We start from the raw sequence: 20,488 nt of genomic DNA, 5'->3' as shown, positions 1-20,488 counted from the left end.
CCTTAATGCAAGTTCCCTATACACCTGCTGCTGGCTTCAAATGATTGTCTACCAGAAGATCCAGTTACCATAGCTACCATACCACATAAAGAAACGTAGAAGAATTTCCATACATACAAAGCAGTGTCTGCCAACCGCCATGAAACACCTGAACATAGACAATCATGTGGGTTTTGCTTTGAACTGGGCTGTAATCATGAAATGGGGTTGTACCATGAAATACGATGGCTTATCTACACCTAGACCTCCAGAAAGAAAATGAGACACAAGATACCAGGGCATAAGCCCGAATGAATACACAATCAACGTACAGGAAGTTACCATCCATTTAATCACGTACTTCATCTTATAACAAGACGTTCTTTATCACAAAACAATTCTACATTTCTATTTGTGCTCCTATTAACGAGGAAATCTAAAACGTGTATTTGTGTTTGTAACAACAACACTTTGTCTATGTGGTTTTCCTACAGTGTATAGAAGACGTATGTTTATTCCAAAGGCTATAGAAGGTAGGGTTCATAGTTTTAGTAGCCTACCAACCTGAAGGCGTAGAACACTGTAAAACAAACAAACGGTAGGCGGAGTTGAGTACACAACCACCAAACATTTGACATGTTCACTTCCCAGCACCAGAAAGTAAGACACTTGGGCTGCGTTTACACACGCAGAAGATCTGATCTGATTGGTCAAAAGACAAAAATCGGTGGCAAAATATTAGAATTGGGCTACCAGTGAAAACACAGCCATACAAACACTAAGTAAGAAAGACACTAATCCCTTAAAGCGTCAATTCACCGTTTTGTTTTATGCTTCACATATTCACCTTTCAAATAAGTCAAATCATTTTTTCATGATAACATTTCTCTAGATACCCTACAACAGATACATTGAATACAAGAGGTCCATAGGGGTGAATACTAATTGCCAAATGTGCATATAATTGGAATTTACGTGCAAATAGCCCATTGACATCAATGCTTGATTTTTACACAAAAGTCTGAGAAGGACACACAGATTTCTAGTTAGAATTCAGCCCATAGTAAACATTCTTCTCATTAGACTTTGTTCACCACAGAAAAGCTACGAGAGGAGGGAAAGAGAGAGAGAGATCAATGAAAATACCAGTTAAACACTGACTTCCTTTGAAATTGCAAAGAAGAATGGATTTCATCTTTGTTGCTTGTCACATCCTATGCCCTTGCAGTGGAATTTGTTCTCAAGCCAAGACACATTATGGTGGTTACATTGTACGATATCGCTGAGAATTGTTTTAATACCAAAAAAACTATAGACAGAAACAGAAACATTTTGATAGCTTACTTAAGTGTTTAGAGTACTGCTTCCTCTGTTGTGTTTTAAGACTCAGGCCGATCAAAGGGAGAATCAGGGCCGTACTATTTCTGGGCTGAGGCGAGGGTGTCCATCTCTGGTCCTCTAAGGTACTGGCTGCAGTTTGGGTCTCCCCTCACGGTCGGTGCTGATGGGATGGGCCGACCGGTGTGTGGGTTGATGCACCAGCACTCCCCCCTCTGGCCGTGCAGAGACATCTTACACTGAAACACAGAATGAACATGTGTTTGTGTGTGTGTCTGTGTGTGGATGCTTCTGGGCCATAGAGTAAGAGTGAGTAGTCACCTGTTTGAGGTTACACTGCCCCCTCTTGTCACAGTTGGGGATGTGCAGGGTGTAGTCACCTGTTTGAGGTTACACTGCCCCCTCTTGTCACAGTTGGGGATGTGCAGGGTGTAGTCACCTGTTTGAGGTTACACTGCCCCCTCTTGTCACAGTTGGGGATGTGCAGGGTGTAGTCACCTGTTTGAGGTTACACTGCCCCCTCTGTCACAGTTGGGGATGTGCAGGGTGTAGTCACCTGTTTGAGGTTACACTGCCCCCTTTTGTCACAGTTGGGGATGTGCAGGGTGTAGTCACCTGTTTGAGGTTATACTGCCCCCTCTTGTCACATTTGGGGATCTGCATGGTGTAGTCACCTGTTTGAGGTTATACTGCCCCCTCTTGTCACAGTTGGGGATGTGCAGGGTGTAGTCACCTGTTTGAGGTTATACTGCCCCCTCTTGTCACAGTTGGGGATGTGCAGGGTGTAGTCACCTGTTTGAGGTTACACTGTCCCCTCTGTCACAGTTAGGGATGTGCAGGGTGTAGTCACCTGTTTGAGGTTACACTGCCCCCTCTGTCACAGTTGGGGATGTGCAGGGTGTAGTCACCTGTTTGAGGTTATACTGCCCCCTCTTGTCACAGTTGGGGATGTGCAGGGCATACAGGTCTTCCAGTGGGCCTCGGTTATCTCTGAAGGGCATCTTAGATATCCTCTCCAGCACCTGGTCCAGCTCCTGCTGACACTGAATCTACAGTACACAACAGGCAACACCAGTCACATGATTAATAGCCTGGGAAATCTCAGACCTTGGAGCAACAGGCAACACCAGTCACATGATTAATAGCCTGGGAAATCTGAGACCTTGAAGCAACAGGCAACACCAGTCACATGAGTAATAGTCTGGTAAATCTCAGACCTTGAAGCAACAGGCAACACCAGTCACATGATTAATAGTTTCTGACTATTACACTGGGGCCGAGCTCCCTGCCATCCAGGACCTCTATACCAGGCGGTGTCAAAGGAAGGCTCTAAAAATTGTCAGACTCCAGCCACCCAAGTCATAGACCCTTCTCTCTGCTACCGCACGGCAAGTAGTACCGATGCACCAAGTCTGGAACCAACAGGACTCTGAACTTCTACCCCCAAGCCATGAGGCTGCTAAATAATTATTTGAATAGTTAACCAAATAGCTACCCGGACTATCTGCATTGACCTTTTTTGCACTAACGTTTTTGACACATACGCTTCTGCTACTGTGTACTATCTGTTTGTTTATTTCTAGCTATATGTACATATCTACCTCAACTCCGGGGAGGGTGCTCTTCAGAATATATTACGAGTTTGGTTTGGACGGGCTTAAAATGCAGACGGGATTTCTGCTCGTGAAAAACAACGTTGTAAACTTGTAATGCTAACGTTAGCTGTCATGGCACAAGCAAAAAACGTTGTAAACTTGTAATGCTAACGTTAGCTGTCATGGCACAAGCAAAAAACGTTGTAAACTTGTAATGCTAACGTTAGCTGTCATGGCACAAGCAAAAAACGTTGTAAACTTGTAATGCTAACGTTAGCTGTCATGGCACAAGCAAAAAACGTTGTAAACTTGTAATGCTAACGTTAGCTGTCATGGCACAAGCAAAAAACGTTGTAAACTTGTAATGCTAACGTTAGCTGTCATGGCACAAGCAAACAACGTTGTAAACTTGTAATGCTAACGTTAGCTGTCATGGCACAAGCAAACAACTCACTTGCCAAATACACTCATTGAAAATATCTAGCTAAAATACACATTTTGCGTCCGGTGGTAGGCTAATGTTTGCGTCAGGACATGAACGGAAAGACTCTGGACTGATTTCCTGCTCGAGTCCCATTTCCGCCTCTTGTCCCAACCGATGCTGGTACTGTCAGCAGACATGTGTGCCGGAACACTGGATACATTGTGGGAGGCAAACCGTCGGCCTAGGGAGACTACATGATTAATGACCCAGCAATACCTTCAGACCACTGTTTGAGAAAATAAATAAAACATTCTCCAAAATCATCTTCAAAGGTTAAGAGCTGGATTCTCGGAGGAATAATAATCCACAGAAAATTAAATGAACAGCACTACCAAAATATAGAATACAATTATTAATTCACATGAAAATTAATAATGTTTCCCTCACAGGTATAACTGAGAGTAAATGATATTTGCATAACTAATTATATTCATGGATTATTGCCAAAGCACCTGATCGCCCTCTTTCTCTAGGCGTTATGGCTTCATCAATAGTAAAACAATTGGAATGTTCATTTTTTTGCACTTACAGTCTCCCCTGATAGGTTTTGATGTGTTGCCAAGACTTGCCAATATCCGGGGTAAATGGTTCTATTTTAAACTTGGCATCCGTGAAATGCCAAAATCATTATCCTCAAGGAAAATCACTCAATGTGGGAAAATAAGTACTGGTAGTAGTTTATAATAACACCTTGAAATAAAGCGCTTATAATAGATTAGTGAAGCGTTTATTCAGGTAGTGCTGGAATGTCTACCAATGGCATGTCCATCATTTTGTGAGAAATTACACTGGTCACTCAAAACATTTACAAAGCATTTATAAAGTATAAATAGCGCTCACTTTAAATGAGGCCACACAAAAACACTTAACTAATGATTAGTAGATGGTTTATAAGTACCGATATTAAACATCTTATGAACGATCGTGTTAATTATTATGACATAGTTATTCATAAATATGTGACTACCTGGCTTAATAACATTTACAAATGTGGGCGTAATGATGAATAAACTATTTATTAATCCATTATAAATGCTTTATAACAAGGTGTTATTATAAAGTGCTACCAAAGAATTTTTCTAGGTCGGTCTACAACAGAACGCCAGGCTCGACTTCAAGGAAACAATACAGAGTTTTCAACAGTAGGGTCTTGTACTGTCATGTGTGAAACATTTACATCTTCCCCATGGTCACGTTCAGTACGCTTCAAATGGGGGCAGACGTTGGCAAACGGAGGGCTATCTTGTCCAATAGAAATGCTTACCTACATTTTCCGATTGAAAAAGCTGGCCTTAACTGTGCAAATTGGCAGTAAGACATTGTTAGTTGCTGGACACCATCAGGTCTGCTCCAGAAGATGGCAGCAGTGCACTAGGTTCTGTTAAGACCGACTCCTTCCTAAAGGGACATGGACACTGCTAATCATGATCCCAGGTTCACTAACTGTTTACTAACAGATGCGATCCACTAATGGTCTCAGTTTACTAAGGTAGCGTCTCAAATGGCACCCTATTCCCTATATAAGGCACTACTAATATGAAGGGAATAGGGTGCTATTTGGGATGTAGCCTAACTGTTTACTACTAGGTGTTTACTAACCTGCTTGCCGCGGGGAGTTTTGGGGTCCTCCGGCTTGTTACTCTTCATCTTGGTCTTCATCTCCTGTCGGTGCTGGCGCATAGCGTTCTCCTTGGGCCCCAGCCATGGGTTGTCCTTAGTGGCCTTCCTCAACGGGGGGATCTCTGTCAGGCTCGTGTCCAGGATGTCCACCTCCTCCCCTGAGGGACAGACACGCACGCAGACACAGATACATGCACAGACTCACACACATGCACACACACACACACACACACACACACACACACACACACACACACACACACACACACACACACCACACACACACAGTCAAAACACAGTCAAAACAGCTCTATGGAAACCAGTTCCATTAAATTAATTGATCGTTCATTACAACACTGTCATAACATTGTCGTTATATTGTCATTACATCACAGAAAAGCTCAACCATTTGAATGATTAAGTATACTGCACATTCCTTCATGAAATGAGAAATGATAGGGCCAGCAGGTTGGCTTTAGTACATTTGGCAATGGCATATATGGTGAATTTTTCAGCGGAAATAGATACATCTTTAAAGGTGCAATATTTTGGACCTTTTTCAAGAATATTGTGAAATATTATTATTTGTTTTTTTTCCATTTTAACTTCCAAGAATGAGAACCAATAGTGAACATATGATTCTGTCTGTGTAAACTCCAGGTTTATTGGCCACTGAAGAGCTGAAGACATAAGACTTTTCTGTTAACTCTGGGGTACCTTCACTTGCTATGACGAGTGTCCTCCTCACCTCCAATGTCAAGGAATGTCATAAATGGGCACTAGCTCACTTTCATGTTCGACTGATTAGAACGAAAGCTTGAACAGCAACCACCCAGAACTAACACACCACACTATCTGGGGAAGGGAGGTAGAAGTCCTCAGCTGTTTGACCAGATAACGTGTGGTTAAACATCAACCTCTAAAAGCCTCATTCCAAACAGATATGAGAACAAACAATGCAGGGGGCCTGGCCCTGCGAGTCCACTAGCTGTCCATGCTATTCCTGGTGGCTGAGGGCCCACTAGCAGCTCTCCCAGGGCTCTGGGACCGTCAAAGTGGAAGAATAACAGAAACGGCAGGGGAGAGGAAACAGTTGGCTGGACCTTGTTTTGAGGAAATCTTAGATGAATAACCTTTCAGAGTAATATATTGTTTACAAACTCTCTGTACTGTCAGGCTGTCCAGTGACATACCACTATTAACGACAGAGGGGGGAGCAAAAACTGTGTTTCCAACGGCGCAGTTTAATAATAACAACCCACCGGAAAAGAGAACAATCAATAAATGGGTACATAACCCGACGCACACCAGACATAACGTGCACAAGCACTTACAACACAAAAAGGTTTTGGGTCGAGAGCCAGATCCGGTCCCCCGGTGCGGTGGCGGTCCGCGTTCTCTTTTTGGCGTAGCACGGCCCGCTGTAGGTGAACACGGACAGCTTCCCATGTCTCCTCCGCGCGCCTGAACCAGTCATCCACCACAGGAGCCTCGGTCTGACTCTGATGCCACGGTGCCAGAACCGGCTGGTACCCCAGTACGCACTGGAAGGGAGAGAGGTTAGTGTAGGAGTGGCGAAGCGAGTTCTGTGCCATCTCGGCCCAGGGCACGAAAGCTACCTACTCCCCCGGCCGGTCCTGACAATAGGACCGCAGAAACCTGCCCACATCCTGGTTTACTCTCTCCACCTGCACATTACTCTAGGGGAGAAACCCTGAAGTAAGGCTGATCGAGACCCCCAGACGTTTCATGTACGTCTTCCAGACCCTAGACGTGAATTGGGGACCTCGATCAGACACTATATCCTCAGGCACCCCATAGTGCCGGAAGACGTGCGTAAACAGGGCCTCCGCAGTCTGTAGGGCCGTAGGGAGACTGGGCAGAGGGAGGAGACGACAGGACTTCGAAAACCGATCCACAACGACCAGGATCTCGGTGTTACACTGTGAGGGGGAGATTGGTTTGAAAATCCACCGACAGGTGCAACCAAGGCCGTTGTGGAACGGGTAAGGGGTGTAGCTTCCCTCTGGGCAGGTGCATAGGAGCCTTACACTGGGCGCACACCGAGCAGGAGGAAACATAAACCCTCACGTCCTTAGCCAAGGTAGGCCACCAGTACCTCCTGCTCAAACAGCGCACTGTCCGACTGATCCCAGGATGACCAGAGGAGGGTGACGTGTGGGCCTAATAGATCAACCGGTCACGAACAGCAGACGGGACGTACAGGCGCCCAGCGGGACACTGGATGGGAGCGGGCTCTGCACGTAATGCCTGCTCAATGTCCGCGTCCAGCTCCCACGCTACCGGCGCCACCAGGAAGGAGGCGGGGAGTATGGGAGTGGGATCCATGGGCCGCTCCTCTGTGTCATACAGCCGGGACAATGCGTCTGACTTCACATTCTGGGTGCCTGGTCTGTAGGAAAGGGTAAACACAAAACTGGTGAAAAACATGGCCCACCTTGCCTGGTGAGGTTTCAGTCTCCTCGCTGCCCGGATGTACTCCAGATTGTGGTGGTCAGTCCAGATGAGGAAAGGGTGTTGAGCCCCCTCAAGACAATGTCTCCACGCCTTCAGAGCCTTGATGACAGCCAACAGCTCCCGGTCCCCCACATCATAGTTTCGCTCCTCCGGGCTGAGTTTCTTCGAGAAGAAGGCACAGGGGCCGAGCTTCGGTGGCGTACCTGAGCACTGAGAGAGCACAGCTCCTATCCCAGCCTCGGACGCATCCACCTCCACTATGAACGCCAAAGAGGGATCCGGATGGGCCAGCACGGGAGCCGAGGTAAACAGAGCCCTCAGGTGACCAAAAGCCCTGTCCGCCTCACCCGACCACTGCAAACGCACCGGGCCCCCGTTCAGCAGTGAGGTAATGGGAGCCGCTACCTGAAAAAAACCCCGGATAAACCTCCGGTAGTAGTTGGCAAACCCTAAGAACCGCTGCACCTCCTTTACCGTGGTGGGAGTCGGCCAATTACGCACGGCTGAAATGCGGTCACTCTCCATCTCCACCCCTGAGGTGGAAATGCGGTACCCTAGGACGGAGACGGACTGCTGGAAGAACAGGCACTTCTCAGCCTTGACGTACAGGTCATGCATCAAAAGGCGACCAAGCACCCTGCGCACCAGGAACACATGCTTGGCGTGTGTAGCGGAGTATATCAGAATGTCATCAATATACACCACTACACCCTGCCCGTGCAGGTCCCTGAAAATCCCGTCTACAAAGGCCTGGAAGACTGATGGCGCATTCATCAACCCATACGGCATGACGAGGAACTCATAGTGCCCTGAGGTGGTACTGAAAGCCGTCTTCCACTCGTCTCCCTCCCGGATACACACCAGGTTGTAAGCGCTCCTGAGATCTAGTTTGGTGAAGAAGCACGCCCCGTGCATTGACTCAATCGCTGTGGCTATGAGCGGTAGCGGGTAACTATACCTCACCGTGATCTGGTTCAGACCCCGATAGTCAATACACGGGCGCAGACCTCCCTCTTTCTTCTTCACAAAAAAGAAACTCGAGAAGGCGGGTGAAGTGGATGACCGAATGTACCCCTGATGCAGGGATTTGGAGACATATGTTTCCATAGCCTCCGTCTCCGCCTGAGAGAGGGGATACATGTGACTCCTATCTACCAGGAGATTTATCGCGCAATCGCCCCGTCGATGGGGTGGTAATTGAGTCGTCTTCCTTTTGGAGAAGGCGAGAGCCAAATCGGCATATTCAGGGGGAATTCGCACGATGGAGACCTGGTCTAGACTCTCCGCCGTAGTAGCTCCAACGGAAACCCCTAAACACCTTCCGAGCACTCTCGCGACCACCCAGTGAGAGCCCTCTGTGGCCAAGAAACAGTGGGGTCATGACAAACTAACCAGGGTAAGCACCACGAGAAATGCAGGAGAGTCAATAAGGAAGAGACTAATTCTCTCCTTGTGACCCCTCTGTGTCACCATACCCAGAGGAGCGGTGGCCTCCCTGGTCAACCCGGACCCTAATGGTCGACTATCTAAGGCGTGAACGGGGAAAGGCACAGCCACGGGAACAATGGGGATACCTAAACTATGGGCGACCGAACTATCTATAAAATTCCCAGCCGCGCCTGAATTGACGAGCGCCTTATGCTGGGAATGCGGGGAAAACTCAGAAGTTACATACACAAACATATGTGCGACAGAGGGCTCTGGGTGAGAATGGTGCCGGCTCACCTGGGGTGACGCAAGAGCGCCCTGCCTGCTGCCTCGATACCCAGAGGAACCAACCCGGCACTGACCGGCAGTGTGACCTCTGCGGCCACAGATGGTGCACGAGCTGGAACCCTCTCCTGTCTCCCTCCGCACCGCCCCTCCCAGCTCCATGGATATCGGAGAGGGGGTGCGGGGGGATGGAACCCACAGACCCCAATCTGAACGTCCGCGGGCAGCCAGCAGGTTTTCCAGCCGGAAGGACAGGTCCACCAGCTGGTCGAACGTGAGGGTGGTGTCTCTGCAGGTCAACTCCCGACGGACGTCCTCGCTCAGACTGCAGCGATAATGGTCGATCAGGGCCCTGTCGTTCCATCCCGCGCCGGCAGCCAGGGTCCGAAACTCCAGGGCGAACCGCTGGCCGCTCCTCGTCCCCTGCCTCAGATGGAATAGGGGTTCACCCCTCAAACTGGTCCAACGCTGCATCTCCCTCTCCCCACACGGCGTTTGCCCACTCCAGGGCTTTCCCTGTGAGGCACGAGACGAGGGCGGACACCCTCTCACGGCCCAAAGGAGCCGTGTGGACGGTTGCCAGGCACAAGTCCAGCTGCAAGAGAAACCCCTGGCAGTTCGCAGCCATCCAATTGTATTCCTGGGGAAGGGAGAGACGAATCCTACTGGGACCAGGAGAAGGAGGGGCGCGTAGTGGAAACCCCGGCTGTGCTGGTGGAGGCGCTCGGAGAACTCCCTGTCTCTCCCAGCGGTCCATTGTCTGGACAACGCAGGCCATGGCGTTGCCAAGATGGTGGAGCATTGCTGCGTGCTCCCGGATGCGCTCCTCCACCCTTATACCCGGGGTACCTGTTCCTGCTGACTCCATAAGTTTGGTCCGGTATTCTGTAAGGGGTGCGTACTGGCGGCAGAGAAGTCAGACGCAGGAGAGCAAAAACTGTGTTTCCAACGGCGCAGTTTAATAATAAAAACCCACCGGAAAACAGAACAATCAATAAATGGGTACATAACCCGACGCACACCAGACATAACGTGCACAAGCACTTACAATAAACAATACCGGACAAGGACATAGGGGGAACAGAGGGTAAAATACACAACATGGAATTGATGGAATTGAAACCAGGTGTGTGGGAAGACAAGACAATACAAATGGAAAATGAAAAGTGGATCGGCGATGGCTAGAAGACCGGTGACGTCGACCGCCGAACGTCGCCTGAAGTCGTGACATCTCCTCATGAAACTATCAGATCTAACTTCAGCTCTCCTCTTGAAACTATCAGATCTAACTTCAGCTCTCCTCATGAAACTATCAGATCTAACTTCAGCTCTCCTCATGAAACTATCAGATCTAACTTCAGCTCTCCTCATGAAACTATCAGATCTAACTTCAGCTCTACTCATGAAACTATCAGATCTAACTTCAGCTCTACTCATGAAACTATCAGATCTAACTTCAGCTCTACTCATGAAACTATCATATCTAACTTCAGCTCTCCTCATGAAACTATCAGATCTAACTTCAGCTCTCCTCATGAAACTATCAGATCTAACTTCAGCTCTACTCATGAAACTATCAGATCTAACTTCAGCTCTACTCATGAAACTATCAGATCTAACTTCAGCTCTACTCATGAAACTATCAGATCTAACTTCAGCTCTCCTCATGAAACTATCAGATCTAACTTCAGCTCTGCTCATGAAACTATCAGATCTAACTTCAGCTCTACTCATGAAACTATCAGATCTAACTTCAGCTCTCCTCATGAAACTATCAGATCTAACTTCAGCTCTTCTCATGAAACTATCAGATCTAACTTCAGCTCTCCTCATGAAACTCTTTGTGCTCTCAGTGTCTTTGCAGAACAGAGGGCAGAAGTCAACTGGAATCAGGTGTGAGACATGCACAACAACACACACACTTATACATCCCTTAACACACACACACACACACACACACACACACACACACACACACACACACACACTCACACACACACACACACACACACACACACACACACACACACACACACACACAAATTATGCTGTTTTCATCTATTAGATAATCCCAATTTTCTCCAACTGTAATTCAGCTGTAATTCAGCTTCAGCTACTGAAACTGATTTCAGCTTCATGGAGGAAACCTGAATGTCAGTTCCTATTACCTGGGATTTCCATTTAACTTCAGCCCTCCAACTGTCTTTTCTCACAGGAGGGCTTTACCAAGTGTTCTGTGCCAGGCTGTGCCAGTGTGACTATGGGTTAGAACCTGGTCACACACACACACACACACACACACACACACACACACACACACACACACACACACACACACACACACACACACACACACACACACACACACACACACACACACACACAAACACACACATACACATACACACACACACACACACACACACACACACACACACACACACACACAGAGACACACACAGAGACACACACGGACAGGGTCAGGCCCCCCCTCTAAGGGGGCCCCGTTCCTGCAGTACACTCTGTTCCACCGATCCACAGAGGTGGGCCTGGGCTTTGCAATGTCAACAGAGCTGCAGCTCCATTGTTTTTACTTTGTTGTCCGGTCCACTGCTTGAATTAATACAGCGGAAAAAAGGGACGAGTGGCTTCCTTGCTTTTTTAATAGCTGATGCTTGTCAAATTCCCAGAACAGCACAAAGGAGAGAAGGTTCATGTCTGACAGTCTAGACTCTTGTCAACTGAGCAGATGGCCCATGGATGGAGAAGGGGAGACTGGTTAGGTCAAACCAACATACATTCATGGTTCAAATTATCCCTTTAACTATCCCCTTTAATCTCAACTTATTGTGTAACAAATGAATATTACCTCACTCTAGGGCCAGCATAGTGATAATGATACTGTATTTCCCTGTGTTTATGTGTATATATAACGTATCACCTTCACAATTGACTGTACAGTCATGGCCAGAATGACACAAATATACATTTTCAAAGTCTGCTGCCTCAGTTTGTATGATGGCAATTTGCATATACTCCAGAATGTTATGAAGAGTGATCAGATTAATTGCAATTAATTGCAAAGTCCCTCTTTGCCATGCCAATGAACTGAATCCCCAAAAAACATTTCCACTGCATTTCAGTCCTGCCACAAAAGGACCAGCTGACATCATGTTAGTGATTCTCTCGTTAACACAGGTGTGAGTGTTGACGAGGACAAGGCTTGAGATCACTCTGTCATGTTGATTGAGTTCGAATAACAGACTGGAAGCGTCAAAAGGAGGGTGGTGCGTGGAATCACTGTTCTTTCTCTGTAAACCATGGTTACTTGCAAGAAAACACGTGCCGTCATCATTGCTATGCACAAAAAGGGCTTCACAGGCAAGGATATTGCTGCCAGTAAGAATGCACCTAAATCAACCATTTATCGGATCATCAAGAACTTCAAGGAGAGAGGTTCAATTGTTGTGAAGAAGGCTTCAGGGCGCACAAGAAAGTCCAGCAAGCGCCAGGACCGTCTCCTAAAGTTGATTCAGCTGCGGGATCGGGGCACCACCAGTACAGAGCTTGCTCAGGAATGGCAACAGGCAGGTGTGAGTGGATCTGCACGCACAGTGAGGCAAAGACTTTTGGAGGATGGCCTGGTGTCAAGAAGGGCAGCAAAGAAGCCACTTCTCTCCAGGAAAAACATCAGGGACAGACTGATATTCTGCAAAAGGTACAGGGATTGGACTGCTGAGGACTGGGGTAAAGTCATTTTCTCTGATGAATCCCCTTTCCGATTGTTTGGGGCATCCGGAAAAAAGCTTGTCCGGAGAAGACAAGGTGAGCGCTACCATCAGTCCTGTGTCATTCCAACAGTAAAGCATCCTGAGACCATTCATGTGTGGGGTTGCTTCTCAGCCAAGGGCGTGGGCTCACTCACAATTCTGCCTTAGAACACAGTCATGAATAAAGAATGGTACCAACACATCCTCCGAGAGCAACTTCTCCCAACCACCCAGGAACAGTTTGGTGACAAACAATGTCTTTTTCAGCATGATGGAGCACCTTGCCATAAGGCAAAAGTGATAACTAAGTGGCTCGGGGGAACAAAACATCAATCTTTTGGGTCCATGGCCAGAAAACTCCCCAGACCTTAATCCCATTGAGAACTTGTGGTCAATCCTCAAGAGGCGGGTGGACAAACAAAAACCCACAAATTCCGACAAACTCCAAGAATTGATTAAGCAAGAATGTGCTGCCATCAGTCAGGATGTGGCCCAGAAGTTAATTGACAGCATGCCAGGGCGGATTACAGAGGTCATGACTCTTTGCATCAACTTCATGTATTTGTCAATAAAAGCCTTTGACACTTATGAAATGCTTGTAATTATACTTCAGTATTCTATTGTAACATCTGACAAAAATATCTAAAGACATTGAAGCAGCAAACTTTGTGAAAATTAATATTTGTGTCATTCTCAAAACTTTTGGCCACGACTATAGTAAAGCCAGCTCCATAACTGCTTCCCATTATCCTTTACAAGGCCTGCTAGGACTCTCCTCCTAGAATCACACAGTCAGCACAGAGCAAGTGTGTTTACCTCACAGCTAGGCTATCTGGCCTGAGAGGCTCCTCCACACCGTGAAGCTAGCTGGGGCTGGGCAGGTCCTGACACGTAGACACTGGCTGCACCCAGCCAGGCATCTATCCACCCCTGAACTGACTGACTGCAGGCTAAACCTGGGACTCTGGATGCGTCCCAAACAACACTGTATCCCTATATGACTCTGGTCTAAAGTAGTGCACTATATAGGGAAAAGGGAGTATTTTGCCATTTGAGACACACACACCTGGCTCTGGAGGACAGAGAGACAGGGAGACGGAGGCAAGACAGAGCCCATCGAACCTGCAGGGCAGCATGGACAATTACAGCAGACACATAGAGAGAATAGAGAGAGAGGGGAGAGAGATGGTGCCCATCTTTCCCATTCCTTTGGGATTGAGGCCTGTAGACGTGACCTTGACATTAGACCACTTTTGAGGTCTGAAAAGACCAGATTAACTTTGAAGAGTGAACATATCCATATCTCCTTTATTAACAGAGATGATAGGACACCAGATTAGGGTTACATTTCCGGGACTTTCAATAAATTCTCTGGTTCGCCCGAAATCCCGGTTGGAGGCTCCCCCGGAGTCATGGGGGAATAATCATGATATCCAGAATCCTCCAACCAGGATTTCTGGAAAACCAGTGAATTTATTGAAAGATGAAAATGAATTTTGCAACCCTACACCAATCATGTGATCCAAGTCATGGCACCAATGTAACAAGTCAACTGGCCTTGATACACAAACCACCATCATACAAGGATCAATTCCTAAGACAGTAGCTCTGCCTGCAGCCATCGGGCTAGCCATGAACAACAGATCTTGGGTGATTGCAGCAGCCAAATGCATTGGCCTCCTTCTGTACACACATACCCAGCACTTAAATCTCCTTCGACTCCATTATCTTCGGTGAAGAAACATCAAACCATCTGGCGAAGCCAGCCCTATCCCCTGCAAAGCCCTTTCACAGGTCCCCTTCCAATCCCACTCAGCTCAGTAACATTTCAGACATAGCTTGTGTTTTCTCCAAGCACCGAAGAGGGAGGGAGGGAGTGGAGTGGAAGGAGGGAGGGAGCCAGCAAGAGAAAGAAAGAAAGGAGGGAGAGAGAGAGATAGAGAGAGAGAAAGAAAGGAGGGAGAGAAAGAGAGAGAAAGAAAGGAGGGAGAGAGAGAAAGTAAGGAGGGAGAGAGAGAAAGAGAGAGAAAGAAAGGAGGGAGAGAGAAAGAGAGAGAAAGAAAGGAGGGAGAGAGAAAGGGAGAGAGAGGAAGAGAAAGGGAGCAGGTTTATTCTGGAACGCATCTGAGGCACGCTGAGATTCTTAGCATGGCTTCGGGTGAAGTTGCAGCCCCAGGGGTGGATGGCAGTGATGCCTGTGTTTCAGAGAAGCAGGAGGGATTATCAGGGGCTATTTCGGGCCTGCGGGCACCGTCTAGAGGGCTGGGCACCCCGGCAGTGGACCCATGCAGGTACAGATGAATACCCCTCGTTAGGGAGCCGTGTTATTTCACAGCCCAGTTGCAGCCAGATGGTCAGGATCTGTTTTCCTTGTAAAGCTTTGAGAGGTTTTTGTTGGTCTTTTGTTGGGTTGTGGGTGGGGTAACCCTCCCTCTGTTGGATAAGTGGCAGCCCAACGATGTGATCCTGATGGGAGGATGAGTGATGAATCTTCGTGTGTCTCAAATAGCACCCTATTAAGTTAACCTTTATTTTAGCAGGGTCTCTTTTGCAAAGGAGTGCACTACTTTTGACCAGGGCCCATTATATGGAACCATTTGGGACGCTACACTTCTCTTAAATATATTTTTTAATAGTATGTTTTTGTATTAGCGTGATGTATTATTGACTATGACGTGTCTTTACGTAATAATGTGATATACTCCCCGTCTGCCTGTTGTGGAATCAATCGCGCCCCAACGTCTATATTTACATCATTCTCTGACGCGTCACAGTAAACCGACTGTAGTTGTACCACTTGATATTGACAATAAGGAGCTACTGTCTAGGCGTAGGCTGGTGGACTAATAACGATGCACATCCACCACAGGGTTCAGGTTAGGAGGAGACACGTGGTGCACCACAGACACTGAGGAGGGTTTTCATATCAAGTCTTTCATAGATGAAAGGCTACATGCCAGTCATGCATTAAGGCCTGTATGGCATGAGATGATGAGCATGAAGGAATGCATATCGGGTGCTCTGCATTTCCCAGTGATCCAATCTTGGAGAATGCAGAACACGTTTTCCTTGATTATAACGTGTGTTCACATAATAACAATAAGAAGTAAGCTTTATGCGACAACTCATTGCATTTGTGTGTATTACATGTGTTCTGCCAGATGAGAAAGACAGGTAAGTTAAGTGACGATTATTTTGATACATGAGCGGATGTGACTGTTAACCAATGCGTTTTAGTTTAACTTATAAACTGATCCTATAAACTCCTCACAAACTCTTTATTAAACAAGCCCTTTATTAAACAAGCCCTTAATTAAACAAGCCCTTTATTAAACAAGCCCTTAATTAAACAAGCCCTTTATTAAACAAGCCCTTTATTAAACAAGCCCTTTATTAAACAAGCGCTTAATTAAAGTGAAGTCTTACTGCTATTAATTATCCCAAGGTTTACTCTGTTTCAACAAGCAGGACATGTGATGTAGCTAGGTTACCATGGCCTGAGTTGTCATAGATTGTGGTTTCGCACATCGGCCTATTTAGACAATGAAAACGTGTAGGAAACATGTGTAACTGGGGCTGCTTTCTGCATAATCTCGTGGACACACCAGATTGTGTCCAGAAGTTTATATCACTCCATATACTGGGATGCTTAAACCTGCAAGATAGTGGTTAATAAGGGACTGTTTGAAAGGGAGTCATATAAACATTGCCTCATTTTTTTTTACAGGTAACACTGTGAATTCTGTCTGAAGTACATGATAGTACTGTGTAACCCAGGTGTACATGGTAGTACTGTGTAACCAAGGTGTACATAATAGTACTGTGTAACTCAGGTTAACATAATAGTACTGTGTAACCCAGGTTTACATGATAGTACTGTGTAACCCAGGTGTACATAATAGTACTGTGTAACCCAGGTGTACATGATAGTAATGTGTAACCCAGGTGTACATGATAGTACTGTGTAACCCAGGTGTACATGATAGTACTGTGTAACCCAGGTGTACATAATAGTACTGTGTAACCCAGGTGTACATGATAGTACTGTGTAACCCAGGTGTACATGATAGTACTGTGTAACCAAGGTGTACATAATAGTACTGTGTAACTCAGGTTAACATAATAGTACTGTGTAACCCAGGTGTACATGATAGTACTGTGTAACCCAGGTGTACATGATAGTACTGTGTAACCCAGGTGTACATGATAGTACTGTGTAACTCAGGTGTACATAATAATACTGTGTAACCCAGGTGTACATGATAGTACTGTGTAACCCAGGTGAACATAATAGTACTGTGTAACTCAGGTGTACATAATAGTACTGTGTAACCCAGGTGTACATGATAGTACTGTGTAACCCAGGTGTACATGATAGTACTGTGTAACCAATGTGTACATAATAGTACTGTGTAACCCAGGTGTACATAATAGTACTGTGTAACCAATGTGTACATAATAGTACTGTGTAACCCAGGTGTACATGATAGTATTGTGTAACCAATGTGTACATAATAGTACTGTGTAACCCAGGTGTACATAATAGTACTGTGTAACCCAGGTGTACATAATAGTACTGTGTAACCCAGGTGTACATAATAGTACTGTGTAACCCAGGTGTACATATTAGTACTATGTAACTCAGGTGAATATTATAGTAATGTGTAACCCAGGTGTACATAATAGTACTGTGTAACCCAGGTGTACATAATAGTACTGTGTAACCCAGGTATACATGATAGTACTGTGTAACCCAGGTGTACATGATAGTACTGTGTAACTCAGGTGTACATAATAATACTGTGTAACCCAGGTGTACATGATAGTACTGTGTAACCCAGATGAACATAATAGTGCTGTGTAACTCAGGTGTACATAATAGTACTGTGTAACCCAGGTGTACATGATAGTACTGTGTAACCAAGGTGTACATAATAGTACTGTGTAACCCAGGTGTACATGATAGTACTGTGTAACCCAGGTGTAACCCATCCCTTATATGCCAGGCTGTGAATACATAGAAACAGTCAGAGTAGAAAAGAAACAGTTTGAGCAGAGAAATATAGGATGGCGTCATGGCAATTCACTGTACTGTAGGCTAGGACTGTGGCATCTGGCTGTAGCAAAGCAGACTGCAAGTAGCTATTTCAGGAAGAGTTCCACCATAGAAATAGTATTAGAACACCACTACCTCCTAAGACCCAACTTATCTCTGGCTACATGTGCATGTGTAGGTTACTCCACGTGCATTTCTAGTGCTACTGTCTGTGGTGACCTGGCCCTAATCCGTTTGAACTTTTCAGGAATCACAGGTTCTCCTTTATAATGTAACCAAATGTTACATTTGGCAGATGGGGACAATGACATTAGGTTTAGTAGAAATCACACCATACTGAACAAGCTTCAACAAACACTCCATGACTAGTTGACAGTGGTTTGGGTCAAAGTACAAAGTCCAAATTGCCAATCAATGTGGCATTATTTTACTTATCTCTCCTCTCTCATGTTATCCAATTAAATAGAAATGTCTTGGGATTTCTGTGTAAAACACAAGCTGGGAATGTTATTTCAGTGTATAATCAAGCATACAGTATGTCTTACAGTATAGGCTTGCTTATATAGTGTAAGATCTGTTATACAGGAATAATACTGTTAGGTAAGGGGGTCTATTGGATTGCAGCAAGGGACCAATAAGTTTACACATGAAGGTCAATAAGTCAAACTAGTCCAGTGTAGTTCTGGTTGTTGTTGGAGACTGATGGATGATACTACCTGCAAACGTTTCTTTGATTTGTCATTAGGACATATAGCCCAAAGCCAAATATAGGCTTATAGCATTTGCAACTCAATTCGGTACATATTAATAAAGGCAAAAGTACCTTGATAAAATTGTGTTATAAAAGAGTTATAACTGTGTAATAACAAATAATTCAAATAAATAGGCGTTTTAGAGTGAGTTAATTACAGTTTAAATGTTTCTATGAGCAAATGGACGCCAAAATCATTAGCTTAGACTGCTGCGAATTAAATAAATCACAATACGGTCCATGCTAAGGGCTGTAAGCCCTCCCAATGACAGTGCAATTATTCATTAATGCCTACTACTGATCATACTTCCCAAACTTCCTCTCTGTTCCATTATAACATTGTAAATGTATCAAGCTTGTTGAAACTGACCGCTAAGTTGCTCCTGGCTCCCCGTGGGCTCGGTGACCACTTTGTGTCCGCACAGCCCCAGCCCCTGTACCAGCTGCTCGAGAGGCAGATCGGAGTCCGGCTTCGGGTAACACCGGAGACCGCTGGAGCATCTCGGGGTGTACACGCCGCATAACTCGCCCTCTTGCCGGGCGCACACCGGGCAGCAACCGCAGCCCGGTTCGCGCACTATCTCTGCACAGGTCTCGGTGAGCTTCGGGCACGCAGCCTGACGTTCGGCGGTGCAACTCGAGCAACGGAAGACCATCTCCGCGAAAGAAGCGCCCACGAAAGCCACCGACAGCAGCAGCAAGCTGCAGCCTGAATACGATATCATTCTCGGCATGGAACTTCTTGTCATTTAATGAGGCGATGGAACGCAAATCCAGGTAAAATAACTGTGCATGCGAACAGGTGAAGCCAGCGGCTGGGTTGAGTTCTGCAGGGTCCTACCAACGGCAGGATTAACTGACAGCTCGTCAGACCAGTGGTGCGTATGGAAGAGCAGCAGGCAAACCCTAGCAGGCAATTTTGTGCTATGACGAAAATATTATATAGCCTCTCAAGTTTTCATGCACAAGTATACCTAAGACCAGTCCAAATGACTTGTTATTTTGTAATCAACTTACATTATGGTACTCAGCCAGGTGTCTCTGGCCAACTGTTGATGTTGATGAGGCCTGTATATAGATAGATTTGGTGATTTATTACAGCAAGCAGAAATAACTGTCAGACAAACTCGAACCCACATAGGCTACACTGAAGTGATGCCCTATAAACTTTCTATTTAAAATGATTCTGAACAATGGAAACTAAGAAATGTAAGTACTAGATACTATCCTCATTATAGGCTATGCAGCCTATTTGTAATAGTACTATTGTTGGAAATGTGCATAAAATACACTGTACAATAGGGAAAGGCAAGAAGAGAATGTTCTATGTGGTAGTATCATGCAACTCAATGGAGGAAAACGAGGCAGCTTTCCCTTGGCTGGGCCTGAGACTGAGAGAGGCAATATTACATACTGTAGCATGTTTATTTTTATCAGCATGCACCCTCTCCCAGAAAATAAATAAATAAACAAACATAAACAAAAAGCATTCCTTCCATATACATTGACACTTAATGAAAGCCCTGCCCAGAGGCTGCATGCCATTCCCTACCTGGTGGGCGCTGTGTATGTTGCCTATTGATCAGCTGGGGCCAGGCGCTGAGGTGTCGTGCATACATACCAAACAAGCTCCCATTAACCCGTCCAGTGAGTGCGGTGGTTGCCCGGGAGACTAATTGCTGTTTATTTAAGGGCACAGAAATA

At 46.0% G+C, this 20,488-nt stretch overlaps 1 protein-coding gene across 2 annotated transcripts; it reads right to left on the bottom strand.

Annotated features, from left to right (window-relative positions):
• Nucleotides 1–312: 312 nt before the first annotated feature.
• Nucleotides 313–19,631, bottom strand: LOC129859894 (insulin-like growth factor-binding protein 2-A). Of its 2 annotated transcripts, XR_008760217.1 has the most exons (5): nt 19,155–19,548; nt 4,996–5,174; nt 2,226–2,366; nt 1,324–1,556; nt 313–1,083 (listed from the first exon to the last, which is right to left on the bottom strand). XR_008760217.1 is itself a non-coding variant. In XM_055930116.1 (4 exons), exons 1-4 carry the CDS (start codon nt 19,531–19,533, stop codon nt 1,398–1,400), a joined length of 858 nt encoding a protein of 285 aa, XP_055786091.1. In that variant the 5' UTR covers nt 19,534–19,631; the 3' UTR covers nt 313–1,397. The 2 variants fall into 2 exon arrangements, 1 of the variants encoding a protein (XP_055786091.1); XM_055930116.1 differs by having other exon boundaries at nt 313–1,556; nt 19,155–19,631.
• Nucleotides 19,632–20,488: the final 857 nt, after the last annotated feature.

This window comes from Salvelinus fontinalis, chromosome 7 (assembly GCF_029448725.1).
Source record: "Salvelinus fontinalis isolate EN_2023a chromosome 7, ASM2944872v1, whole genome shotgun sequence".
Lineage (NCBI taxonomy): Eukaryota > Metazoa > Chordata > Actinopteri > Salmoniformes > Salmonidae > Salvelinus > Salvelinus fontinalis.
This window is presented reverse-complemented; position numbering and strand designations above follow the sequence as displayed.

Bases quoted from the DNA above. Each gene is read 5' to 3' on its own strand.
- LOC129859894 (XM_055930116.1), bottom strand. From the start codon at position 19,533: ATGACAAGAAGTTCCATGCCGAGAATGATATCGTATTCAGGCTGCAGC. The intron at 5,175-19,154 runs GTCAGTTTCAAC...TCTGTCCCTCAG, and splicing joins GAGCCAGGAGCAACTTAGCG to GGGAGGAGGTGGACATCCTG. The intron at 2,367-4,995 runs GTTAGTAAACAC...TGTGTACTGTAG, and splicing joins AAACTCCCCGCGGCAAGCAG to ATTCAGTGTCAGCAGGAGCT.